This window comes from Rattus norvegicus, chromosome 12 (assembly GCF_036323735.1).
Source record: "Rattus norvegicus strain BN/NHsdMcwi chromosome 12, GRCr8, whole genome shotgun sequence".
NCBI lineage: Eukaryota > Metazoa > Chordata > Mammalia > Rodentia > Muridae > Rattus > Rattus norvegicus.
The window spans coordinates 14,809,543-14,837,082 of record NC_086030.1 but is presented as its reverse complement, the minus strand read 5'-3'; the positions used below and the strand labels follow the sequence as shown (position 1 = coordinate 14,837,082).

Below are 27,540 nucleotides of genomic sequence, written 5' to 3'. Positions count from 1 at the left end.
CAACGTGTAAGCCTGCCCATTTTCTGCTCGCTGTTCTGTGTCTGGGTGTGATTTCTCCACACTGGAAAGAACCCTGGCCTGCCTGTCATCTGCACTGGTGACCGTCAGGTCTCCCGCTGAGGGTCAGTCAATCCCCACTACAGCACGCTCAGTCTGGAAGGTGAGAGAATGCCAAATCCTAGAAAGATGGGTGTGTCCCAACCTTCCCACTCAAGATGTCCAGGGGAAACTCCTTTCAAGTATGTGTGCAAAAACACACACCACATCCATTGTCTTGCTGTAATTTAAAAGCCAATAAGCAGAAAGGCAGTGGCACAAAGTGGTCAGGACTGGTATTAGAGACTGAGTGAAGGCTGCGTTGTTTGTTTTCTTCATTCTCTCCCCCCCCCCCTCCCTCCTAGATCAGAGATGCTAAGTTACTGAAGGACGGAGCCTTGTGAAGGGCCGAGTGCCGGGCTTCCATCCCACACACCTATTCTGTAGGAACGCGCGCCATACCATGCTGAGGCAGCCTTGAGGTCTTATATACGGTCCTGGGGTGAACAACGGTTGGGATATATTTAAACCACTCATCTTCATTAAGTCACAGCCAGCATTTAGGCCTCTGTCCTACCGTGTAGCGCCCCAACCACCTTGGGAACTAGGACCCGGGAGGGGAGGTAACAGCCCTGAGACAGGAAATGTGGAGCTTCTCATCGGACAGACAACAGCGCCCTCTTCCGCTGGCAGTGCACGCATGCATGACACACAACCAAGGGACACCCAGGAGCCTTCAGGGTACAGCTCCAAGTGTGGCACCACAGCTTTAACTGCTGTACATCACAACAAAACTGGGTTCCCAGATCAGTGAGCCCGGGGGCCCTGCTGACTCAAGTCCTGTTTAGCCCCGGGTGCGATCTGAGGTTACGAGGAGGACAGCTCGAAGGCCGCGCGTCCCCGCTGCCCCCGCACCCCCGCAGCCCGAGGCAGAGCTTACCAGGTGTGGGCCTTGGGCAGGTTGTCGGTGTTGGCGTCAATCAGGTGGATGGTGAAGAGCCGGGGCCCTGCCGCGCCTGTAGAGCCTTACAAGACAACATTCCAGTCACTGCGCCTCAGGGGCAAACCTTGGGCGGAGGCCCTGGGCAGGAGGCATTCTTAGAGCCCCCACATATGGCCTGCCCGGGAACCTCTTTGTGGGGCAGCTGAGGCAGAGACTACTTTGTCCCACACTTTTATGCTGATAGGTGCATGACATAATCCTGTCCACAGGGCAAAGGGTGGCAGTGCGGGGGCAGGAGGAGGGCTACCGGAGGGGCAGTATGGCTGCCTCCTTGGCCATGATGTATGAGGGGCCGCACGCCTTGCTCCCCCCACCCTCTCCCCCGCCCCAGTGTTGGGAGAAGCAGCAAGCCCAGGTTTAGCACATCACTAGCAGCCTGTCCTGAGAGCTCAGGGCGCTGGGCGAGGAACCCGCCGCTCCTGCAGTCTCTTCAGGCCTGTGTCACTATTAAAGGTGGACTCAGTCTTTTGAGGCCAAGTGCAGTTGAAGTTCTGGAGTATTTAAGCTCCAGCATCTTCCACCTGACTCTACCTCCCTATAGGCTGGGGACACCCACCTTGGGCTGTGTATACCAGAAGCTACCAGTAGCCCCTGCTGCTCCTGGATCTTAAAAGAGAACACGGGATCCATAGGCTCACGGGGCTCCAGTGTGACCCCAGCCCTGCCAGGCACCCCACTGCTAAGCATCTGTCGTGAGGACACTGGCCACCATCATTCTCTAATGGGGGGCCCACTTGCTGTTCAACACCTCAGGAGTGGCCCTGACTCCACGTCAGTCACCTTGCAGAGCCTTGAAGCCTTGGAGAGGAACTCGTGTGGATCCTGTCACAAACTGCAGGAGCCTGGCTCTCCTCTCCTCATCGAAGGTCTCCACCGCCTGCCAGAACCACCTGACGATGTTGCTGTCTGCCACACAGTGCTTCAGCCGAGTGTTGGACTTCCAGTCATTCAGGTCTATCTTATCCAGGCCGCCTATTATCAGCTGGGGAAGGGTACCAGGCTAGGGGTTACTCTAAAACGCCCCAGACACAGCCCTCACCCCTCCTCCAAGACTCCTGACACTCAAGAAGCACTGACAGAACAACTCCCAAGACCAAGCAGCCACCTCTGGGCTGTAATCTGTCCCACAGCTACCAGTAGGCTGACACCCCAAAGCTGGAGTGTGAGTTTGCTGTGCACTAGGGAAGGGCGACCGGGAACAGCTAACAGAACTCAACAGACCATGTGGAACGAGGGGACACAGAGCACGCTGTCCACTTGTTTAAAAGCTTGCTCAAGACTCACTGCCTCACACAGAGAGGCTCTACTCCAAAGCCCTCAGTCTCACAGTGGGCAGATGGCTATGAGAACAATCTGGAAGGCTTAGGCCACTTGGCACCAGGCAGAGCTGGCAAGGGATGAATGAGTCACTGTCTCAGGCCATGACGGTATGTTCTTAGTCTATGAATAGCCAGTGTCGAGGGGAGAAAACTGGCTGAGGGAGGCCTGGTCTGAGGAAAGGGCTAGAGAACCCACACACCCAAGGCACAGACACCTCGGACTATGCCTGTACATTTTGTCAGTAATTGCTGGCAAGGAGACAGACTCTTCTCAGAATGTGACAAGGCTATCCAGGTGGCTTCAGTCTCCCTTCCCACCAAGCTCACTGCACAGAGGGTCACCAATAGCCTCACTGTCCGAGGTCCCTAGGATGCCTGGCACTTACCTCTAGTTCCTTCTGGTCAAAGGGCTTCAGTAAGTGTTGGGGAATGAGTTCGTTAAACCCTTTCTGAAGCGCTAGGAACTGGGCTTCGATTCCTCTCATAAACCTCCAGTTCACATACAACCTGAAAGGTAAAGCCATGTGTTGCAGGTAATTGGGAAGGGCCCTTGAAAGCACTGTGTCCCCACAGTGGCTGTGCCAGTGTCAGTGCTGTGACAGCACATATGAAGTTAGTGTAGGACCTGCTGGCGGGACACGAGCCCGCACCCACTCTCCCTAGTAGTTTGTACTTTGCAGGCCTGGTCTTCGTCTTAATCGTTATTACTGTAATTTAATTCCTATTATTTTACGTCTATGCATGCTTTCCCTGCATGTCCGCATCATGTGTGTCCTGGTGCCTGTGGAGGCCATAGGAGGCTATTGCATTTGTTCAGACTAGAGTTAGACAGTTGGAGCCACTGTGTGGGCGCTGGTCCTCTGGGGGAGCAGCGAGAGCTCTCAGCCACCAAGCCATCACTCCAGCCCTTTCTAGTCTTGTTTGGAGATAAGGTTCCATGCATCCCAGGCTGGTCTTGAACTTGTTGTCACAGAGGCCTGTACCATCCCACTTGGCTTTATCCGTCTCTTTTTTTCTCCTCTCCCCCATCCAGAGGAAGGGTCTGGGAAGCCCAGGCTGGAATTAGCTCACTATGTAACCCCGAATGGCCTGGAACTCCTCCTGGGTTGGCCTCCCAAGTGCTGGGCTCACAGTGTGCACCACGCACCATGCTACTCAGCCTTTATAGAAAGCCAAAAGCAAACCAGTTCTGCCATTCTGGATTTCCACTACAAAGCTGGAGGCCTTAATGAGACCTCCTGGAGCTGCCAAGGTTTCAACGGGTCTAGGGCACGTGTGGCCATGTGACCCAGCCACAGTTCCCACACACACGACTGTCCCTCAGGTTGGCATTGGGATGCTGTAGTGGGCTCCCTGGACAGGCTGTCAGCCACCTCTGCATTCAGAGCCCAGCTGTCACATGGAGTCTCTACATCAGGGGCCCCCGACAGCGCCTTCTGCTCGCTCCACAGCACCGCTGAAGCCAGCCCTGCATCTTACCGCACATACTCCTTCTTGTTCTCCTCAGTGACAGGCACATTTCTGCCATTGGGTTTCAGTTCATGCTGAAGGATCCGCCCAAAAGCATTGTGCTCCACGCAGAAGGTGTGATCCAGCACTGGCGTGATGTCATTCTCTCTGCAGGCACAGGGGAAGGCTGGTTAGGCCTATGCCAGGGAGCCCTGGCGGCTGGACCGCTGACAGGCACAGTCTAAGTTCTGCCCCTCACTTTATGGTTACCACTCTGGGGGGGGGGGGCATCACTCAGCTATCCTATGACGGACACCACGGGACGGGAACCTAATTGCTCTAGGAGCTGAGGCCTGTGAAGAGGGAGCTCAGTCAAAAGGACACAGCCAGGACAATAAGGCTTCTCCCCTCTGAAGGCACTGGAAATGTCAGGCTGACTCTCTATCTGCCCTACTTCTTGATAACTGTTTCCCCACAGGGAAGCCTCCACTTCCTACAGCCCTGTACCATGGAGCAGGCGAGGCCAAGGAGGAACACCCCACCCCAGCCAGACTCCATATAGCAGCCTCCCCAACTAGTCAGGGGCTGGGTCTTCTACAGGAACACATCAGAGCCATACTTTACCCCGTTCCTGCTGCCCTGGCAAGCATTTGGTTAACTCTACAACGAGGTAACTAAACATGAATTTTTGTCTTGAAACTTTCTCTTAACTTCTACAGGTCACCTGAGAAATTTTAGGGGTGCATGATCTCCATCCACCCCACCCCCACGAAACCAGGCAAGTTACTGGCATTTGTAATCAAACCTAATAACAAGCCAAACCAGCTTATGAAAAGAATACAATCAATTAAATGATGACATGTTTTGTTAATTTGTAATTGCAACCCAATGTTGGATGTTGTTATAGTTAATTCTGTTACTCTCTTTAGTTTCACACCTGTTCCCCCAAAAGAATGCACACCCAACAGCATCCTGAGCTGTGGGAAAGGATGGTGACACTTACAGAATCCACACCAAGCTCTTGTGAAGTTCTGGGTCCACTGACTCCAGATCCGACAGCTGGATGGGTTTTCCCAGGAGCTGCTTGTAGAAAGGAACTGTGAAGCCCCCGTTTATGTAGTGTCCATGGAACACAGCCAGACCCATGATGCGACCCACAAAGTGGAAGTAAGACAGATGGTCCTATAGGGGGCGCCAGAGAACGGCAGGCGGACATTAGGAAGATGACGAGTAGGCGAGGATACCCACTTCCCACAGGCTTCCTGTGACTCTACACCCAACAGGACATATACTCAGCTGCCCATCCCTCACCTACCCACGGCCAGACAGGAAGGCTGCCACTGAGTTCCAGCTTCACTCACTCCTAACACAAGTGGGACTGGTACTTCACAATCCTTCTGCCTCAGCCTTCAGAGTACTGGGATGACAACTGCACCAGCACACACGCCCTGGCCTAACACTGAGAACTTAGTTAGCGTGCAGGGGCCTGGTACAAAGTAAACATGCGGAGCCCTCGACAGTTAGGAAGGCTGTGCTTCTTCCTCCTCAGCTGGAGGGGCTCTGGAGTTTAAGCACTCATAGCTCGTGTGTTTCTGAAAACGTGTCAGGATTTAGTTTCCAGGCTGGGTAAAGGTTTATTCACTGTGTGGATGTGCATGTGTGGTGAATGTGAAGATCACCTTCATCCCCCAGTTGCTGCCCAGTGCTGCCAGGATCTTTCACTGAACCTGGATCTCACAGATTAGGCTGGCCAGCCAGTGCGCTCCAGGAGTCACCCAGGTCCACTTCCCCAGCGCATGTACAACCATGTCTGGCGTCTGTGTTTTTGTTGTTTGTTTGGTGTTTGAAAACAGGGTCTTTCTACATAGCCCCAACTATTCTTGATCTCACTACAGCTGGCCTCCAACTCAGAGTTAGCTCTTAGGCCTGCTTCTGCTTCCTGAGAGCTGGAATTAAAATATGTAACCCCGTGCCCAGTCACATATGGCTTTCTATGTGGATTCTGCAGTGAATTCGCAGTCTCACGTCAGTCTTTACGCTTGTGTGGCTGAACCACTTTCCCAACCACAGTTCATTTGTATTTTAATTCTCTAGTAGAGATAGTCCCTCATTTCAACTCTGTGGCCTTGTGACCTCCAGGGTGTAGGAGGTCCCTTAGATGTGTCCCTGTGCCTACCGCATGTGGAATGCTCACAGCTGTGGCCCAAGAGAGCTAATTATGAAACTTTTCCAATTTTGATCAGCGAATTGACTTGGTAACCTAGCTCTTAAGATGACATCCAAAAGACCACCATCTCCCACTATACCAGAGTCCCCTCAAAGGGTAAAGGACTCAGGCACAGAGCAGCTCAGACCCACAGTCCTCCCCTGCAGGTTCCAGATCTAAACCTGACTAGAGTCTGGTCCAGTCAGTCAGTACTCCCCGCCTTTGCCCTGAGCTCTCCCCAGCATTTTCTCTAAGTCACCCATAACTAGGGGACCCAGGTTTGCCTTAGAACTACAGCTGGATTTCTCAACTCCTCATGGTAATACTCACAGGGTTGATAGAAGAATCTGGGTTGATTTGCAGTGTGTAAATATTGTCCGTGGAATACTGGAAGAGTCCATAATACGGATTCAACATTTCATGGCACAACAAATACAGCCACTCCCTGGAACAATAATAACACGCTCACATGTGCTAACGGCATCATTTTCTGACTGCTTTAAAGATGTGTGTGAATGAATGCCATGTGCATGCAGTACCCAAGCAGGCCAGAAGAGGGCATCAGATGCCTGGAGCGGAAGTTATAAGAGGTTGTGAAGTGCCTTGTGGATGCTGGGGAATCAAGGTCAGGTCCTTTGAAAGAGCAGGAAGTGCTCTCAACTGCCAACCACCATTCCAGTTCCAGCTTGCTTATTGATTGATTAATTGATTGATTGATTTTTCAAAATAGGCATTCTCTGTGTAGTCCTGAGTGTGTATTGGAATTCCCTCTGTAGACCAGGCTGGTCTTGAACTCAGAGGTCTGCCTCCCTCTGTCCCCCAAGAGCTGGGATTAAAAGTGTGAGCCACCACTGCCAGTTGGGAGTTTCTAAGCATTCTATAATAAGAGTTTGGTAGGTGAACATTTCAAGCTCTAGGGAGACATAGAGAATTTATGAACAACTATGCCCTTCTAATTTCCTGTTGAATTCTGACTTTAGACCCTAAGCACAGAACACTTTCCTTTTCTACATTTTCTGTGTGACTGTGTGAGACTGTGTATGTGACTGTGTGTGTATGTGTGTGTGTGTGTGTGTGTGTGTGTGTGCGCGCATGAAGAGCAGAGGTTGCCTCACTGTCTTCCTCAATCGCTCTGCTGATTTTTGGAGGCGGGCTGGCCAGCGAGCCCCAAGGATCCTCCTGCCTCACCTCCCAGCTCTAAGGCTTGAACTTGGGTCCTCATGCTTTCAGAGCAAGCACTTTCCAGACAGAGCCAATGCCTCAGGCCACTCACACTGTGCAATATAAAGAAAACTTAGATGAATGCAAAAACATCACAGAGGTTTTAGAAGTCTGGCAGGTATGCACTGGGTAACTAAGTTTCTAAATTCCTTTAATGTTTAAATCACTTTATCTTAAAAAAGAAAAAACAAACCTAAAATCAGCCAAACACAATAACCACTTCCACTGGAAACCAAACTGGGGTTGGGGGCCCTGCTGCGGGGTGGGCTCAGTCTTGAAGACACTGGGCCACAGCGCCTTCAAAAGACTGAGCTCCAGAGCACAGCTTAGATTTCAGTGTGGATCCCGACTCTTCAAACAGAAAGGAGGCAGGTTTGAGGAGGGCAGCACAGACCAAAACCATCTGTACAGGAAAGGGATGGAAACACACAAAAGATACAGATATGTCAGACCAAACCGGCTCGAGGCTCCCCATCTGTACTTCTGTCGAGCACCCTTTAAGGACCAGGGACCTCCTTGGTGGGTCTAACAGAAGTGTGCTCCCTGCTGCCTGTGTGATTCTCTGCTCGCTTCCTTTGTCAGGTAAGAGTGTAAGAGAATGGGGGCTGGGAGCGCACACATGCACCTGCACCCACACGGAGGTCACTGTGGGTCCCCAGATCTGGTGACTACTGAGTAAATGCAGTCCCTACACAACACACAGGTGGGAGGCTCTACAGTGAGAAGACTTAATTATGCTTTAGATGTATCTAAGTCTTCATTTTATACTTGGATCACAATGGAATTCAATAAATTAGTATGTTACACAGTAACTTAGACTACTATCCTGCTGTAAGCACTGGGAGACGAGGTGAGGAAACCGTGCGAGAAGCGGAGAAGGAAGGAGATGGGAATAAGGGAGAAGACTCAGACAGGAGGAGGGCTATAGGCTCAGAGACTCCTGTGCACAGAGCTATATCCAAAGGTGAGAGAGAGCTTGGCATCAGAGCCATTCTAGAACTGGGAATCTGGCCATGAACTAAACCAAGTTCCTCATCACGGATAGCTGCTGTCAGGGGCACAGAAAGAAGAAAACTTATACCAAACAGCTGTCCTACAAGGGAGAAACCAGGAAAGAGGAGGCTGGGATGACAGTGTTTAGGGTCTGCTCCCAAAGGAGAGGAAGCTGACGCTGACCCCAGGCTGGACCACCATACAGACCAGGTCTCTAAGGACTGCTGCAAAAGGCCATCCTGAGGCATCTTCAAGTTCATGGGGGCAAGAAAGACAAAGTGAGGCATGGTGGTTCATACCTTTAATTCCAGTACTCAAGAGGCTGAGGCAGGAGGATTACTCATTCCAGACCAGTCTATGCTATGTAATGAATTCTGGCACAGGGAAATGAGAAAGAAGAATAGGCAGGAAATAGGAAAAAATAGAACACAGAGACAGATTAAATTCTAAAGCATTAAATGTTACTCTGTAATTCACAAGTAGAGGGGCTGGAGAGATGGCTCAGTGGTGAGAGCACTTGTTACTCTTGCAGGCTACCTGGGTTTGATTCCTGCGCCCCCTTGCAGCTCGCAACCACCCGTGACTGCAGTCTCAGGGGAATCCAATGCCTTCTTCTGGCCCCTGTGGGCACTGCATGCCACAGTGCATAGACACACATCAGTCAAAACACCCACATATAAAGAGAAGTAAATTTTTAAAGAGTTCCAGAGGAGCTTGAGTGGCAGACATGAGAACTGAAGAGAGCCCAATATAAGAGCAGAGGATTAGTTCTCCCCTCCTCCTGCTCAGAGACCCTGTCTGTGACCAGGTCCCTAAGTCAGGAGGTAGCAGCCTGAACTTGGGCGCCTGGGTGATACCAGAAGCCTCTTAGAACAAACGCCAACTGTGAAGAAGCCTCGTCTCTAAAGTGATAAGAATTGGGCAGGAAAGAGGCTTCTTCTCGCTGTTCTTAGATTGACTTGACCGGTTCCAACCAGAATGGCAGCACCTTGTAAGGTCCCCTGGATACCACAGCACCTGCACAGCTACCCCACACTGCTGCCTGGTTAAGTTCAGGAGCTGCCCTGGGAGTTTTCTGTTCAGACACATGAGGGAGAAAAGGAGTGTGAAAGTTTAAACCTGGCAAGTAAAGAAGTGGCATCCTACACTTTCTTACTGGGGCGTCAGCAGGAGAAGCCTCGTTGCCTGGTGGAGATGCTGGCAGAGCAAAGTCACGCTCCACTGTGACACTTGGGAAGTGGCAGCAAATAGCTCCCCTGATGTGCGGCTACAGCAGCCTGCCACTCAGTTAGCAACTCACCGAGCCACCCCACCATAGTCCAAGCCTTCCTCCCCTCGGAACTTCACCATCAGGCGCTTCTTCAGGTCTTTTGGTCGCATCTTCATGATCTGGCGATATGACTCCTATGTATCAAAACCACAAAGAAAACGATGTTTGAAAATGCAGAGGATGGAACCCAGATATTGCAACTTACTAGTCAAGTGCTGCAAGTAAGCCACGCCCAGCCCCTCACTGGGAGATTCTAGGCAGGGGCTCTACCACTGAGTCACACCCCCAGCCCCTCACTGGGGGATTCTAGGCAGGGGCTCTACCACTGAGCCACGCCCCCAGCCCCTCACTGGGGGATTCTAGGCAGGGGCTCTACCACTGAGCCACACCCCAGCCCCTCACTGGGGGATTCTAGGCAGGGGCTCTACCACTGAGTCACACCCCTAGCCCCTCACTGGGGGATTCTAGGCAGGGGCTCTACCACTGAGCCACACCCCAGTCCCTCTCAGGGGGATTCTAGGCAGGGGCTCTACCACTGAGCCACACCCCAGCCCCTCACTGGGGGACTCACTTTCCTTCCTCTTCCCAAAGACAAGACCAGGTCCAAATAGCCATGCATTGTCTCTGAGAAGGAAGTGCCCCAGCAGAAACTCTGGGAGAAATGAAGTGAATGAGTGTGAGGAGGACCCGCAGTCTGAGGAAAGATCTACACAGTTCAGGGCCAGCTGTGGTCTCAGTCCTGAGTCACCAACTTCTGCACAGAAAACCACTAGGCACTGAAAACTGTTGTCAGAGACAGAAACACAATTCCGCTCAGCTTGAGCCTAGGTCCCAACAAACCCTGCATCTCACTACACAGTAAAATTGATTGTCAGGGGAGAAGAATCTTTGCTAGCTATACTAATCACCGAAGACTCACACGTACGCTGCAAAGAGGAGCGCACGTCATCCCTGCTAAGAAAACGGTGAGTACTGTGGAGAGTGGACAAAGGGAAGCTTTCCACAGCCTGAGGGAGTGCAGAGTGGTCCAGCCACACGGAAGTCAGTCTGGAGATTTCTCAACACACTCCATGTACACCCATCACACGCTATGTGCACACTTCAGGGCACCTGGTGGACGCTATGAAAAGTCACCCAGGCTCATTCAGTAGCTGGGTTCTGGGACCACCCTCGGTGTCTAACACAGTGGAGTGGGGTAACGACCGTGATGTGCGCAGACACTGGAGCAGCTCTACCTTTTGAAGGAAAAGTGAAGCAACTGGAGATAATCACAGTGAGGGAGCTAAGCCTGTCTTAGAAGACGAATGCTGTCTGTTTCTCATAATCAAAATCCCTAAGATCTATAGATATATAAAATCACACGTATATCTGGAAGTTGAGGAAAACTTGAGGACTGCAGGGAGAGAAAGCATTGGGTGAGGGCTGGGAGAGAGGCACGGTCAGCACAATGAAATGTCCTTGGGTAATACTATTTGTATAATAAATGTCCACAATAAAAAAAAAAAAAAAGGATTTTGGGGGGCAGGGTCTCACTGTGTAGCCCTGGCTGTCCTAGAACTCACTATATAGACCAGGACGGCCTCAAACTCAGAGATCCACCTGCCCCTGCCTCCCAAGTACTGGGATGAAAGGCATTTGTTACCACATCCAGCTATAATAAAAACTAAACAACAGAAACAGCGGCAAAACGGATCCTTCAAATGCCAAGCAGACGTCAGAGTCCACCAAGACGGCAAACACGCTCATTTAACACAAACCTCCCTGCGTGCACAACGCTCCCAGGTGGCTATAAGGTTTAGCAAAACACAATTCTTTACCTCAAATATTTCTTCTCTGGAAACTTCTATGCGACAATGACCAGCTTGGGGCTGCTGAAGAGAGAGCTCATGTCTGAGAACTTTAAGCTTCTGGACTAAATCTCTCTCATATCTCTGGGCAGGAAGCTCCTCGTCCTCCACGGAGCCCTCACTGGGCAACTGCAGCGGCTGGCTGGGCTCCTTGAGTTGGCACTGGTGACTGCAAAGAGGAGAAGCGGCTGTCACTGGGCAGGCCAGAGCTGCAGGCGGCAAGCTCTCCTAATGACAGGGACGCTCGGATGAATGACAGCCTGACATAGGTCTGGGGTTGGATGAAGAAGAGGTCATTTATCTGTGTGACAGGCCTTCCTGTAGTCAACCTGACCACTACTGGAATGAACGAAAGTCCTTCACTGGGATTAGAGCTACTTCCTCAGGATTCAAGAGGATACTGAGTATACACTGAAGACAGACTAGCCAGCCATTGCTGGACTAGCTGGACCACAGCCTGTAAGTCATTCTAATATGTATGTGTGTATACATTCATACACACTCTATGACTTTTGTTCCTCTACAGAACCCTAATACAATCTTGCTATATTACTGAAAATTACAACAAAAATTGTCACCGTGTCATACGGTGTCATCAGTCATCATCAGACATCACACATGTCATCAGTACCAACAGATACACGATTGGAAGGAGCTATGAAGAGCAGACTCCCTGTGACATCCAGTGGGACCCACTCCTCCTTTTGATCAAGATTCCAAGCCCTGCTCACTAGGAACAGAGACCAGTGACAGGATGTGGGCCACTAGGGACAGTTTGGCATTTGCTTCATTCAAGTCTTGCCACTTATGCAAACCACATAGCTATGTGGGATGCTGTCTGTGGGCTATGGGTGGCACAGAAGATCACCCACTTCCAAGGAGAAATGCTCTGCACAGAAAAACCCCAGCAAGCAGCAGCAGCAGCAGGCGTGCTGTGCACAGAATGTGCTGTGCAGATTTTGCTGGAGAACCCCTTCCTGCTGTCTTCTTAGCCCTTCACTTAGGCTGCCTGAACGAAAAGGACCAGCACTGTACAGCCTTAGCAATGTACGTCCACACTAATCTCCAGGTTTAAAGGATGCCCCGTCCACCACAGATCTACCTTATTTCTTGTGCCCACCATTGAGCAAATACCAGAATAGTACACTAAGAATAGCATTGGTGTGGGGCTGAGGGATGGCTCAGGGAGTCAAGTGCTTGCTGTGAGAGCATATGGACCCACATTCAGATCCCCAGCTCCAAAGTGAGACCCAGCTAGTGCTGGGGACAGAGCCAGTCAGAGAAGTCAAGTGAGTTCCAGGCCATGCTGCTCAAGACTTAGGGTAGAGAATGATGGTGGCAGATCTGGACAATGACATATGGCCTCTGCACACATCCACATCATTGTTGAGTGCTTGCACCCCCCCCCCCCGCACGCACGCACACACGCACGCACATGTGCACGCACCAATATTGGTGTGAGGAAGCATCCAATTATAAAGAGGCCAGCAAGGATGTTAGGTCTTACTTCATGATGTGGTGAAGCCGTGGGTCTGTAAACTGGGTTGTCCTATTATTGTGATCTACAAAATAGATTCTTCCCGACACTGTGCTTCTGACTTCCCAGCCTGGAGGCAGTGGCCCAAGTTCATCGCAGTTCACACTGTTAAGGTCTCTAGCAAAACGGAACGTACAGAGAGCTTTATCCCACTGAGAACCAAGGAGCAAGACCAACCTCAGTGCCAGCTGCCACAGAGGGTTCCTAGCAGGCGCCCCGAGTCCCCTCACACTGCAAGTTGTACTGACTCCAGGAAGTCCAAGCCTCGGGCCTACAAAGGCAGCCACACATGGCAGATAAAAAGCACACCTCTCCAGAGTCTACGTCTACCATAAGGAATGGGGGCTACCCAGGAACACCTTTCTTATACAATAGAGGGACAGACTAGCGGGAAGCACGTGACTTCCATCAGCAAGTTCTTGGGAATCACAAGTCAAACAAACCAGATACTTGCTGTAGCAAAGATTCCTCTACTGAAAAGCCCGAGGCCCACATTTTCAAGCATTGCAGGGACAGAGCACACAGTGGCATGATGGCCACAAAGCACCCCGTATTCAGCAAGTGTTTTCACTCTTGTCCTCTTCATAACTGTGATGCAGTCAGCAGGGACCAGCATGCCTGCTTAGGATGCCTTAGGGATTAACACAGACACCTGCCATTTCTACTATGCATATAAAGAGGCACCTCATTCATTTGCAGGTAATATCCCATGCAAATGACAGACCCTGAACTGTAAATTAAACACTGAAGACTGGAAGCTGCTTGGGGTGGGGGAGATGATGAATAAAAAGGTAGAGGCCTTTTAGGTAGTAATGCTACTGTAAGAGGAGAACAGAGAAAAGAAAAACAGCGAAGAAAGAAAGAGAGAAAGAAGGAAACTTAACTCTGGCACAGGGTGGGGCGGGGGTCTCTCTGACCTGGGCTCGGATGTATGGCCTTGTAGAAGGAATTCGTATAGAAAAGCTTCATCTCCCCCCGGAATGGTCCCCAAGGGACTGAGGCAAGAGGGGCAGTAAAGCAGAAGAGAGAAAGGGTAACAGAGTCTTTATCTTTCCTGTTTAACTTTTTACCATGGAAAATTTTATGCATTTACAAAAAAGTCGAGAGAGACCACAGTAGATGGCCATGAGACCAATTTCAACAGCTACTGAGGCCCATCATGTTTCTGGTTTCCCCCTCCAAAACAGGCACACACGCACACGCGCGCGCACACACATGCACGCACACATGCACACATGCACACACGCCCAGCAAGTCCCAGCCTCCATCTCCCCTCAGAGGGCACTGTTAGCTTCCATGAGAGGAACTGGCTCTTCGGGCTGGGGAGACCTACCTGGGGATCCTGGGGTCGTGCCATGTGCTGACTCCAGTCTGCGTGTGCAAAAAGTAAACTTGTCCCTGCACTGTTGTCCTTTGCTCTGCAGGAGAAAGGGACTTTGAGTGAGTAAATTTTGTTCTCCGGTCTAATCCTTTCAGACTGATAAGCTCTTATTTTAGTTTGCTTGTTTATTTACGTTGGTGTTTTGACACAAGTCTTGTGATGTGCCCCAAACTGGCCTTGAACTCAAGATTCTCCTGCCTCAGCATCCTCAGGGGTGTGACTCTGGTGTGCACCCTGCCCCTGCGTCTTTCAACACTCTTTATGATCACAGACGAAAGAATTACAAGGCTGTGGCTGGCTTCCTCAACTCTACACTGTCCCCATGTTTGTACAGAACCCATTTCTCCTAGGCCTTCCCTCACCCGGCCACCCTGGAGTAGACGGCGCCACCTCTTCTGCCACAGATACAAACTGGGACCAGTATCTCCTGTCGTGCCTGCTGTGTGAAGGGTCCCTTCTTGGTTCTTGTCTCCACTGAAGCCACATGGCTCTGCTCACTCCATCCCCCGGGACGTCCCCTTCTAGTCCTAAATCTCAGAGCACCGTTGAGCCTCTTCCCTTTCGTCACACTGCCTTGTCTCTCTGTGTAGCTACCACTCCCAGGAGACCTCTCCAGAGAAAAGATGCCGCCCAGAGTTCACCACAACTTTCCCATCCATATGCTGCCGGGTCATCCAGTGCCACAGCCCTGGAAGGCACAGCCACGTTGTGGTTTGCCCTTAAGTTATCTGTATTTTGATGCTAATTCCACTGCCCCAAGGACAGCAGCCTAGTCAGATACTCAGGAATCAGGTGACTTCCCCAGAACCTTCTCCCCATTGAATTTAAGTACAGGTGAGGGGCGGGTACAGGATAGAAGGAGGCCTGTCATTGGAGGAGAAGGAAGGATGGGCGGGAGAGAAGTTTGAAGGAAGAGGAGGAGACTAGAGAGAAAGGAGAGAGATGGAGAGAGGGGAGAAGCCATGGCAGGTGATGTTAAGATTCTGCTCTGTGTATTTACAGGTTGTTATCAATGTTCCTAAGGGATGGATGGTACTGGGCTTTGTATGTTTAAGTGGGCAATTATATCTTATCAGTTGGGTCTAAAATTATTGTGTTGTGTGTTCTTTAATGTGTAGATTTAAGTAATGTAATAAAATGTGTGGTGGCAAGAGACACTGGGCCGATGAGGAGTGGGGATGTGTTTCCGCCAAGATATCTAGCAGATATCTTGGGGCACCACGGTGCGTACCAAGCAGGGTAAAAGACTTACTTTTTTATTTTTATATTTTTACAACAACACAGCTAGGCCATTAGCAGCTGTGCACAGGACATAGGGGCACAGGGCAAATCCCTTGCTGTCCTGACTGGTTTTCTGTTACTTGATAGAAGCTAGAGTTATTTAGGAAAACAGAGGTCTTAACTGAGAAAATGCCTCCATCGGATTGGCCTGTAGACAAGTCTGTGGGACACTTTATTGATCAGTTATTAATTTGGGATGGCCCAGCCCACTGGACAGGTGGTCCCAGGTGGTCCCAGAAAGCAGGGCGGGCTTGGACTTTCTGTCCTTAGTCCCAGCCCTCAGGGGACAGAGACAGATGGATCTCTGAGCTCAAGGCCAGGCTGGTTTATAGAGTGAGTTCCAACCAGTCAGGGCTTTAGACTTGCCTCAGAAACGCAGGCAGGCAGGCTGGGCAAACATGAGTTACACTCCTCCATGGCCCCTGCTTCCGCTCCTGCCTCCAGGTTCCTGCCTCGACGAACTCCTACCTTGACTCCCCTCAGTGACCCACTATAACTTACAAGTCTAAGAAACCTTATTCTCCTCAAACTACTTTTGTCATGGTGTTTATTGTCATAGCCACAGGGAGCAAACTTCACACTCACCGTAGCCTTCAGGCAGCTCCGGTGACTGGTGGCCATGTGGTCGATTCTGCGGTGTCTGTAGGGATCCTCGAACCTCAGGATTTCGGAGTCGCTGTACCAGGAGTCTCTGATCTTGGCTTGGAGACTCCACAAACCTGCAGTTCCCACCTCCTGCCGCTGCACCGGTGCCATCTGTATACGGGGCAGGTTCCTCCATGAGGCAGCTGAGCGGCCTTCCAGGGCCTGAGTCTTCATATACCGTTCTGGAAGGGGTAGGGTAGGGCAGAGCAGGCGTGGAAACATTATGGAGTGTCACAAGACTCACATACTCAAAGGCCACAGGAAATTGTTCTACATCCCTTCGGTTGTGGTTTGCCCTGGAGTTATCTGTATTTTGATGCTAATTCCACTGCCCCTAGGACAGCTGCCTAGTAGTCATGTACTCAGAACTCAGGTGACTTCACCAGAACCTTCTCCCCATTGAATTTGTAAAGTACAGGCGAGGGGCAGGTACAGGATAGAAGGAGGCCTGTCATTGGAGGAGAAGGAAGGATGGGTGGGAGAGAAGTTTGAAGGAAGAGGAGGAGACTCGGACTAGAGGAAAGACAGGAGACGGAAAGAGGGGAGAAGCCATGGCAGGTGATGTTAAGATTCTGCTCTGTGTATTTACAGGTTGTTATTAATGTTCCTAAGGGATGGATGGTACCGGGCTTTGTATGTTTAAGTGGGCAATTATATCTTACCAATTGGATCTAAGATTATTGTGTTATGTGTTCTTTTATGTGAGGGTTTGAGTGTAGGAAAGTGTGCAGCTGGGATGTGTTTCCACCCAGATATCTAGCAGATATTTTGGGCACCGAGGTGCAGGACCTAGTGAGGTAAAAGACAATGTTACTTTTTATTTTTATATTTTACAACAACACCCTTTAACAAGTGACAGTGATCCCAACGCAAAGGTTCACAATATTGAGAGGGTCCAACAAGAGAGAAAGACCCCAGAGAGGAACGGGTCAGAGCCAACCATGACTTGGCCCTCTAGCAGGACCATGGGGTGGGGTTGGCAGGGGGCGGGAAGATGGGGTGTGTGTGCAGCTATCTATGGGGGAGGTGGAGCAGAAGGTGTTCCTGACACTCTATTTTCTGATATTTCACTCCAAGATGAAACTCTTGGTTCCATAAAATACTGACTCTTTGGTGTGTTTTAAACATTCCCCACTTCAAAAACAATCTGCAGCTTCAAAAACAATCTGCCTTACTGAGTCACTTCCCCTTCCGATCAGATACCTTTTAAACCTCATATTGAAAAATTTCAGTGAAGGACCAGAGCAATGGGCCTCCCTCATCCCGGAAGCAGCAGCCAGTCACAGCGGGGGTCCCCAGGCTGACTTCCAGCCTCCCCACCAAGGGGCAGTGTCAGTCAAACCCTGCTTTACTTACTATTCCACCTGTGCATACTTGAGCGTGGGCCCCTTGGTTGCTTCTTGGGCTTCTCAGGTTTTTTTTTTTTTTTTTTTTTTTTTGTTTTTTTGTTTTTTTGTTTTTTTTTTTTTTCGGAGCTGGGGACCGAACCCAGGGCCTTGCGCTTCCTAGGTAAGCGCTCTACCACTGAGCTAAATCCCCAGCCCCAGTTTTTTAGAACTCAGGATTCTCCTGCCTGTCTCCTTAGTGTTGACATTACAGGCATACACCCTCGTGCCCAGCTAAACCGGCACCTCTAATTGGTAGACGCTTCCCTCTGTTGGTTCCTGAGTCCCTGGGGTACAGTCCTTCATAAACTTGGATGGCAGCTTGGAGCCCAGATTTATCCCATACAGTTTGATGCTTCTGCCCTACAGGGAAAGAGGACATGGCTGGCACCACGGCAGGCAGGCAGGCAGGCATACGTACCCTTCGTTCTCCAGCAGTCCCCTGCAGTCCACCACCGACCCTCCACCACCTATTCTGTCTCGGGTCTGTAAACTGACTGCAACACAAGAGAAAAGCCTGCGTTAACACCCAGGGCTGCTCGAGACCCCTGCAGCACAGTGAGCCGCTGACACACGGCAACACGTGTCCAGCGTCATAAACAGGAAGTGAGTTTACACCTCCCCCACGGTCTCAGTGGAAAGCACCTCAGGCCAACAGCCGCACACACCACATAACCATTTGAACACTCCTTGAAAGCAGAGAGCAGAAGAGGTACCGAGTCTCTCAGGCCCCATCCCCATATAACACTAAAGAACACAATATTTCACCTCATTAATATTCCATCTTCAGAAGGTTTGGTTTATGCTTAGTGAGGGTGCAAAGGAACACCTTCAATCTAAAAACCATTTATGCTCCAGTCTCACTGATGCAGACAAGAAAGACGTTTTACTCCTAGGTTTCTGGTTGTTTGGTTTCTGGCCCTACATATCCCTCCACAAAGGAAAGAAGAACTCCAAGTGGACGCAGTGCAGGAACCGTTATCCTTGGGCTGCTGCTGGGCAGATGCCCTGCTCACTGTCTCAGGACCAGAGGCATCTGGAGTGGGGAATGACTCAGCCTGACTGCCGCTGCACTGAGTCCGTGCCGTACACACAGAGCCAGCCAGCATGTGCTTTCCCCTAACACCAGGCCAACAACAGGGTGGGCAAGGGGACAGTGACTCAGAGGTCACTCCATCGGATGCCTGCAGGCAATTCGGCAAGCACACTTTAACATTTCTCTCCACAGAATGGAGTCCCCTGACTAAGTCACATTACACGGAATGTGTCACACACTTTGCTTTTGCCACAGAACAGGGCTTCCCAGAAAAGCCATTCACTCCAGCTCCTGCCCATGTGGTCTCAGCTCTTTGTCACCCCTGACAAGACAAGGGCCGATTGTCCGTCCTGTGCTGAGCAGCTTAACACTTATAGACCACAACCTCCCATCTCAACTGGAGTCACAGTAACTCAGTTTCAATGACAAGATGAAGGGAACCACAGGAAAGAATGAAAACCACACGAGAGGAAAGGCTTAGTACTGGAGAGATGGCCCGATGTGGTCTGCCCGGGAAGCCTATCCCCTGTCGGCACTGGGAGCAGGACGGTGGGTTCCATCTAAGTCCCTTTATGCAGATGAGAAAATTCTTACCCACTATTTGGCCACGAACTGCATCAGTATCTGAGGGATTTAGTTTGCATAGATCCAAACGCTGGTCTGCAAACAAACAATTCAAAACTTAACCCAAAGAATGTCAACTAAGGAGGGAAGGCAGAATTCTGTATTCGGCATTCAAATAAAAGTAAGGAAAGGGTGCCTCCTGTGCTTGCTGTGGATGCACTGAGAAGCAGAAGAGCATTTGTTTCTTACAGCCGGTATCTTTCAATCTGCTGATGGCATTGGAGAGCAGCCGCACGCAGCCCAGGAAGCCAGCCCCCTGCTTCTTGTGGATCTTCTTGTGGTTCCACACACTGATGGTTATCGAGTCGGTTTTCCCAACGTACCTGTGAGAGCACGCAAACTCGTTCAGGTGCAATTCTGAACCATGACACCCTCAGCTAACTGCATCTGGTTACTCAGAACCCTGGCAGTGGGGGGGGAAGGGCTGGCTGTATCTTTCTAGGCATGGGAAAAGGACTCCAACCAAATACTCAAGCAGTGAGTGCAGGCAGCCATGTTGTAATAAGCATTTTTAAATTTGTTTTTTTCCTTTATTCATTTATTTACTAGACCAGAGATCAAACCAAGAGTCTCACAGGGGCCAAAGCAAGTCCTCTACCACTGAGCCACACCCTTGACCCCTCACTGGCAAGAGTTCTACCTAAAGTGAAGAACAATCGGCAGGTGTTCTATACCTAAGCCATATGACCAATGCCCAATCCCATCCCACACCCCTTAAAAAGACAAAAACACACAAGAAAACCCCAAAACAAACAAAAACCCTTTTTTATTCTGAGATGGAGTTTAAGTTGCCCAGGCTGGTGCTATGAAGCAATTTTCTTGAAATTGAAATATTCTATACCAGAAGGAGACTTATTGAGACTCGGGAAATTCTAAAGGAATCTCTTTTTTTTTTTTTTTTTTTTTTTGGTTCTTTTTTTCGGAGCTGGGGACCGAACCCAGGGCCTTGCGCTTCCTAGGCAAGCGCTCTACCACTGAGCTAAATCCCCAACCCCTAAAGGAATCTCATTAAAACACAGGAAGTAAGCAACTCACAAGTCTCAGGAAGTCCTGAAACTTACCAGATTCACAAGGTCCCTCCCTTCCACCCCTCCCAGAGATAAAAGGTAGGGACTGCTGAGGAGAGAAGACTTTCTAAGCTGCTGAGCTGCCTGCAAGTCCTATAGAGAACAATAGAGTCCAGCTTCCAGAGGACATTGCTGGTGCTGGGGTAGGCTTTCAGAACTGCAGCTGCTCCTCTAAGTCACCCCTCACCTGTCCTGTAAGTAACCCTGTGTGCCCATCAAATCAACAAGTGGACTACAGTGGGATCATTACCTCGGTCTGTATCTGTTTATATCTCCTCTATTACATAAGAGCCAGATTGAATTGGCTCTGTAAACGAGGCAGGCCTTTGACTTGCAATATTCCTGCCTCAGCCTCCCAAAGTGCCAGCACTCCAGGCCTATACCACCAGGCCCAGCATGTGATAAGGTCTTGTTTTTTTTGTTTTTTTTTTTTTCTTTTTTTCAGAGCTGGGGACCAAACTCAGGGCCTTGCACTTGCTAGGCAAGCGCTCTACCACTGAGCTATGTCCCCAACCCCCGTGATAAGGTCTTGTAAAGAGGTTGACTATGCTCACACTTTGGAAGGCAGTGACCAAGACTTAACAGCGTACACTGAGGCTGCTTACAATTTCACTGTCCATCCAAAATGTACAAAGGTTCATGGACCAAAATAATAACCCTACTCAATCCTAGGGCATGTTCGCCGCAGAGAGAACTATCAGGACAAACGGTAACCACATTCCAAGCCATGTGACGAAAATTACAAAAACGCAAGTGCTACTAAAATGACTCTCACGCCTGTCCACACAGTGCAGTTCACGTTAATAGTCATCGTGCAGGGACATGCATCCAACATAGAAGCATGGCCCTAAATTTGGAATGAATATACAAAAATGCATGATGGGTTGTTTTTGGTTGTAAACATGGTTTCACTAAAAAAAAAAAAAGGGCCAAATCATGAAAACCCATGAGAACTAACGCCAAGATAGCAGAGGATATTGACTGGGAACTTGGCAACATGTATTCGCTTTGGCAAGTCTTTGGTTATTAGTAAAGTCAGCCATCTTTTTTCTTCCTCTAAGTGTCTCCTCCAAGGCTGACAGCCACTTTTTCACAGCCACAGGGCCTCACAGGGGTCTGACTCACAGGTCATAGTGCTGGTTCCACTTTGGGTCCAGGGTGTTTTTCACAGTGTCGGTTGAGTGGCACTGCCCAGAGCCGTCCACAACAATCTTGGCAAAGGGGTCGGGGAGTCCTGGGGAGAGAGCAGACATACCGGATACAGTGACAGTCTACTTAGTAGCATAGTGGCATCCTACAGCAGAAGAGTGGCAAGATCCCCCCTTGGGATAAGGCTTACACATGCCACGCCTCACCGTCTCTCCATTAGCAAAGAGAGTTCTGAGCCGCATACCACGCCTTCCTACTTGGATAAGCAGAAAAACATGGAGAAGGGCTCCGCCATCTCTGGTGGGCTTTACATTTTAAAAGCTGCTTTTGTTTATGGGTATGTGTCTGTGTCTGTGTGTATGCACACGTGTGTAGGTACTGCCAAGGCTTCTAAGTGTCAGGTTTCTTGGAGCCAGACCTGCAAACAGTAGCAAACACTGAACACATACACCAAGAGATCTGTCTGTTCAGCCAGCCCATCTCCGATCATCACTAAGGGGACTGAAAGTAGAAACAAGGTCTATCAAGTAAATTCCTCAATAGTCACAGTCCCTGGAAATGTCACTGCTCTTCTGCCTGTGCTATCTGTGGCATCACGGTACCAGTCCCCAAGTCACATGTGAATGTGACAGGTTTGATGCCAGACAAGCAGCAAGGTGGGAGGCTTTGGAGAGAGACCAGGCTGCGAGCCACCGCTTTGGAGTTTCCCAGCTACTTGGCTAAAGCCGTTGGGCCTAAGTCTCTTTATTCTGCAAGCCTCCTGGGATGGGGCAGTGGCAGTTTTCAGGAATGTCGGCACTGACCTCATGGCGGGTGAGGCACTCGAAGGGGCCCGGGCACAGCCCTCAGCACTTTACAGTTCCTCCCACTACAGACGTTTCAAAGTGGATTTATTTTGCAAAACTGGATTGGCAATTTTGGCCAAGCCACTTACATCATAAATGCCTCATTTGTGTTTGAGCTGAGAGCAGCGACGGGATCAGGAAGCAGGGGGTGTGGGCATGGCTGCAATGGGGACGAGACTTACGCTGTGGGCAGCTGGGGGTGATGGTCGAGCGCTGGACTCCTAGACTCTTAGAAGACCACACCAGCTGTTTTGTTTTGTTTTGAATTAAATGTCAGAGGCCAACAGGATCTAAATCCAATCTCTGGTAGCAATATGGTGGAAGGGGAGAGCTCCCTGGAAGTTGTCCTCTGACCTCCACACCCATGCATGCTATGGGATACGCATGCACGCACTCACACACGCACACGTTAATTTCCAGATGTACATAAACTGTATTATACAAAGTGAAGCTGGGTGTACTTACTGAAGAAGTCTTTCTTTGCAAGGTTCTTGGCACACAATACTGAAAACAAGCAAACACGGGAGTGAGCATTGATACAGCGAACAGCCCCTACTTAGTGTTTGTAACAGGAGGGGAAAACATCACAGAAGCTAACGTGCCAGCAATCTCTCAAACTGTGTCACATAAGACAAATGTCCCTAGCAACTGTCTTAAAAGTATCTTCCCTCAAATTGGGGAATCAACAAACTCAAACACTGTAATTTAAGCTTAAAACATTAAATGCACGAACACAGAGATGGAATTACTGGTATGCTTTAAAACTACATAAACACCAATTTTTAAAAAGAGCTGCTGCATTTACCTTTACAAAGCTGCTAGCAACAAAGAGAGCTATGCTCTGTGGGTATTCTGATAAATAACACTGGGGGTGGGGTGGGGATTGATTCTCCAAGTATAAACCTTGGTACACGGGGGACGAGAAATCAGGAAAGACAGTGGGAAAGGCAGAGCTTTTAGCAGAGTGTGGGGAAAAGTTAAAAAGCTGCATATTCAGAAGGCTGTACAGGAACCGGGCAGTGCGGTGCACACATTTAATCCCAGCGCTCTGGAGGCAGAGGCAGGTGGATCTCTGAGTTTAAGGCCAGCCTGGTCTACAGAGTGAGCTCCAGGACAGCCAGGGCTACACAGAGAAACTCTGTCTTGAAAAACAAAACAAAACAAAATAAAACAAAACAAAACAACAACAACAACAACAAGGCACTCAGAAGGGGAGGAGGTGGCTGTAAAGGACTGGCAAGAAAGCTAAGCAGGTAAAGGGGCTTCCCACCAAGCCTGATAACCTGAGTTCAATCCCCAGGACCCACAGATAGAGAGAACGGACTCCTGAAAATGGTTGTGTAAGCTCCCTGCACTGTCTGCCACATAAACAATAACTTTAAAGAAGGTAAAAATAAACAGTACGGGCAGACAGCAAGAATGTAACTGATACAGTATCCCCACCACTGCCGCTACCGTCACCACTGCCACTGCCACCAGCACCAATCATGGGATGAGTGAGGGACTCACGCCTGTACTCACAGCCATCATGAAATGAGGCAGGACCATGAGTTCAAGGACAGCCTGGGCTAGTGAATGAGTCCCATGCCAGCCTGAGCGCCATGGCCAGGCCCTGCCTCAGATAGGCAGGCAGGCAGGCAGGCAGGCAGGCAGGCAGGCAGGCAGACAGACAGACGGGTGGATGACAGGTGAAGAGATGATATATCTTGTCACTCATCTGCCTGCTCGTGGTAGGAGGGAGCACAGGGGAGACAGTGCGCGTCCTGTTGGGCTGTCTCAGCCGTTCTGCTGGTTTTCACGAATGCAGTGTTCTATGCTCACGCTACATTGAGCACGTTCCCACGTTGCTAAGAAAAATCCGTAGGGACAGCACAACAACGGTACACCTCCCCACTTAAACAGCGCATGACTGAAGTTCCTTGTGCATTCGTGGGGCTAGCATCACCACCATCAATTTTCACGTTTCTATGGCCCTCAAAGAAACGTGTTCCCATTAGCAGTCCTCCATCCCCTCAAACTCTCTACCCAGAGGCAACCCCAGTCTGTCCCGTGGCTCTGATATCGTGCCCGGTTCCAAACATTTCTGATGACTGGAAGCACAGGCTGTGTGGTGGCTGAAGGCTGAGACTGCGTTAACTGTGCAAGCATGAAAGGCCTGGGTTTGATCCCAGCACTACATAGCCCAGGAGCTGATGTACACACCCATAATTTGAGAGGCGGAGGCAGGGGGTCAGGAGTTGAAGGACATCCTCAGCTATACAGTAAGCTCACGGCCAGCTTGGGCACATGAGATCTTGTCAATAAACCTGCTCCGGTGGTTTCCCCCTGCAAACACTGAACCCAGCACACCCTGACCTCTATCTCCACATCACTCGCCAAGGCTGAGCCCCAGCTTTCCGAGGCACTGGAATCCAAATACTTCTTAATGGAGTAATTCTGATCTCATCTGTTAAAAATAAGAGTCACCATTCATATTTACAAAGCTACTGATGTTTTCATCTAGGCTCACTCCTGTGGGACTTGGTTACATCATTAAATGGAGATGGTCTCGGCGATGTTGTGTGAAGAAAGCCTGGCTCGGTTTGTTTACAGGTCACTGAGGGTCACTGCAGTCTAAAGAGACACGATCTCTTCTGCTAAAATAATGTTTGCCAATTTGCAATCTCCGTCCACTCTTGATCTGCCTGCTTCCACAGGAGATACAAGCTAACGGAATCTCATTCTTCCTACAGTGCAAAATACCGCTGCACAGACAGCAGCCACCTTTACCACAGGGCAACCATGTTGCTCCAGCCTGCCTGGAACTCTCTATGGAGACGAGACTGGCCTCCAACTCAGAGATTCTCCTGCTCCGTCACCTACCCCAGGCTGGGATCGAATGGTTTCACCACCACACTTGGCTCTACCCCTTGTTTTTAAACAAACCCACTTCCGTCCTGATTACACGTGTAGAGGACATTTCCTCAGACCAGTCGGTAGAGTGCTTGCCTAGCATGTGCCCATCCCCGGGTTTGAGCCTTGGCACTTCATAAGCCCTCTACGGTAGTCCAGGCCCACAAAGGCAGCACCAGGAAGTAAAGGCAGAGGGATCAGGTGTAATGATGAGATAGAGGCCAGCCTGGGCTACAAGAGAACTGGCATTTTTTTAAAGGTAAAAAAGTAAAGACAGGCTGGAGAGGTGGCTCAGTGGTTAAGAGCACTGACTGCTCTTCCAGAGGTCCTGAGTTCAAATTCCAGCAACCACATGGTGGCTCACAACCATCTGTAATGGGATCTTATGCCCACTTCTGGTGTGTCTGAAGACAGTTACAGTGTACTCACACAAATAAAATAAACATAAAAAAATTTAATCTTAAAAAACAGTGACGACAATGACTAGCAAGGGAATGGACAGAGAGCCCAGCTTCCTTTCCAGGGCCACACAGTATGCCCACGCCCCCTGCTGCCGCTCAGTGGTTTTGGTTTTCATGGAGGCTAGGTCTCAGGTGGCCAAGCAGCCTTGAACCCAGTATATAGCTGGGGACAACTCTGGACTCCAGGACCTCCTGCTTCCACCTCCCCAGTGCTACCATTCCTATTCCCAGTTCCCACAATGCCTTACTCTCCTACACACAGATGTGCACCACCAGGCCGGCCTTCCCACCAACTCAGAAGTGGCCTTTGACCTTGGCCAAGTCCTGTTCCTGCATCCCATGGTTCTCTAAGACATTCCACTGCTCTCCCAAGCAGTGGCCACAGTACGAGTAATCACACCACATTTCCTGAGCGGTAAAATCGAGAGAGGTGTTTTGCTCACACCTTGTGACACCATCAACATTGCAAGTTGAGAGCTTTATTCTCCGGCCTGAGAAAGGCTGAGACTGTCGGTGATCCACTGGCTTCCTATTATCTGTTGCTAGAAACCTGTGCTGTAACTTAAAATTTTGTTTTATTTGGGGGATTGAGTCTCATTACATAGCTCATACTAAACTCAAACTCAAGGCAACAATCCTCCTGCCTCAGCCTCCCAAGCGCAGGAATTATAGCCACTCTGGTGTTTGTCTGTCTACTGCATTCTTTTTACTCCTCATTCTTCCTCTTAAATATCTGAGTTTACTATCTTTCTTTTCTGTGTCTCCTCTGTCTTTCTTTGCTCTGTGTGTCCAAGTTCATATGTACTGTATGTGTGCACACGTCTGTGGGTACACATGCACACGTGCAAGACACATGCAGAGGCCAGAGATTGGTGTCTTCAATCCCTTATTAATTTTTAAATATCTATTAATCAGTGTGTGTGTGTTTACACTGGGGTGTGGAGTCCGTTCTCCTTCCACCCTTCCATGAGATCTGGAAATCAAACTCATGTCACCTGGACCTGCGAGGCAAGGGCCATTCGCAACGAGCTGTCTCACTGGACCCCTGGGTTTCTCTTCTTGTTGTCTGGTTTTTGACAGGATTTCTCACTCAATCTACAGCTTAGTACTTTGGCAAGACCAGGTAGCAACAGCCCAAAGATCTGCCAACGTTTCCATGTCCCCGGCCTGGGATTACATGTGTGTACCGCCGCACCACACTCTTTTGTACATCAGCAAACAGTCTCCACGCAGCCCTGGCTGGCCCGGAATACGTAGTCAGCCTCCTCACGCACTTGCCATCCTCTCGCCTCAGCCCCGAGTGCTGGGATTACACGGGATTACAGGCGTGTCCATGAGGCCTGGCCTTGGGCCCACCCTCTGAATGGTCATTTTCATGTTTCAGCGATCCATGTGTATGATGTCACACTGCACACTGGCACCCCGTCCCTCATGTCACAAGTCTTCCCCACCAGTCCTTATTCTCTACTCCTGGGCACCCCAGAACTGATCACTCCAGAGTTGAGTCTGGCTGCTCACGTCAGTGGCCAGGCACTCCCCCATGAAGCCTCACTGAGGACAGGATTCCCACAGTCTCCCTCAGTAGCACTTTCCCCAACCCCAATGGTACAGTCTAGACGCTCTGCCACACTCTGACCTTAGGCCTTTGTCATTCTTCCACCTTAGAACGTTCTTTACTTAGACGGCAGAACTCTGAGAGCGTCAACCTAACACCCTGGCCATGCTGTGTGAAAACCCACATTGACACAGCAGTCTTGACTGACCTGGTCACCAGTCACCTACTGTCTCCTAATCACATTTTGAGAAACACATGACCGAGGGGCATGTGGCACAGGCATGGTGTGGAGGCAGGAGGAACAAGAGTCACAGGCCTCCCTGGTCTGACATTTTGCC

The 27,540-nt window shown here is 50.0% G+C and overlaps 1 protein-coding gene across 6 annotated transcripts in view; it reads right to left on the bottom strand.

Moving 5' to 3' along the window:
- Window positions 1-27,540, bottom strand: part of Smurf1 (SMAD specific E3 ubiquitin protein ligase 1) — a 91,557-nt gene that overhangs the window by 3,191 nt on the left and 60,826 nt on the right. The window contains exons 2-18 of one of the 6 annotated variants that reach the window (XM_006248882.3): window positions 22,760-22,798; window positions 21,426-21,534; window positions 19,423-19,556; window positions 19,204-19,269; window positions 17,995-18,070; window positions 16,129-16,370; window positions 14,215-14,299; window positions 13,799-13,876; window positions 12,852-12,998; window positions 11,315-11,513; window positions 9,528-9,631; window positions 6,344-6,458; window positions 4,811-4,989; window positions 3,838-3,975; window positions 2,745-2,865; window positions 1,820-2,021; window positions 977-1,061 (exon numbers count right to left, since the gene is read on the bottom strand). In XM_006248882.3, the coding sequence (XP_006248944.1) occupies window positions 977-1,061; window positions 1,820-2,021; window positions 2,745-2,865; window positions 3,838-3,975; window positions 4,811-4,989; window positions 6,344-6,458; window positions 9,528-9,631; window positions 11,315-11,513; window positions 12,852-12,998; window positions 13,799-13,876; window positions 14,215-14,299; window positions 16,129-16,370; window positions 17,995-18,070; window positions 19,204-19,269; window positions 19,423-19,556; window positions 21,426-21,534; window positions 22,760-22,798 (2,119 nt within the window). Of the gene's footprint in view, window positions 1-976; window positions 1,062-1,819; window positions 2,022-2,744; window positions 2,866-3,837; window positions 3,976-4,810; window positions 4,990-6,343; window positions 6,459-9,527; window positions 9,632-11,314; window positions 11,514-12,851; window positions 12,999-13,798; window positions 13,877-14,214; window positions 14,300-16,128; window positions 16,371-17,994; window positions 18,071-19,203; window positions 19,270-19,422; window positions 19,557-21,425; window positions 21,535-22,759; window positions 22,799-27,540 lie in introns of those variants that run through there. The other 5 variants (XM_017598462.3, XM_008769002.3, NM_001109598.1 and 2 more) reach the window with 5 other exon arrangements.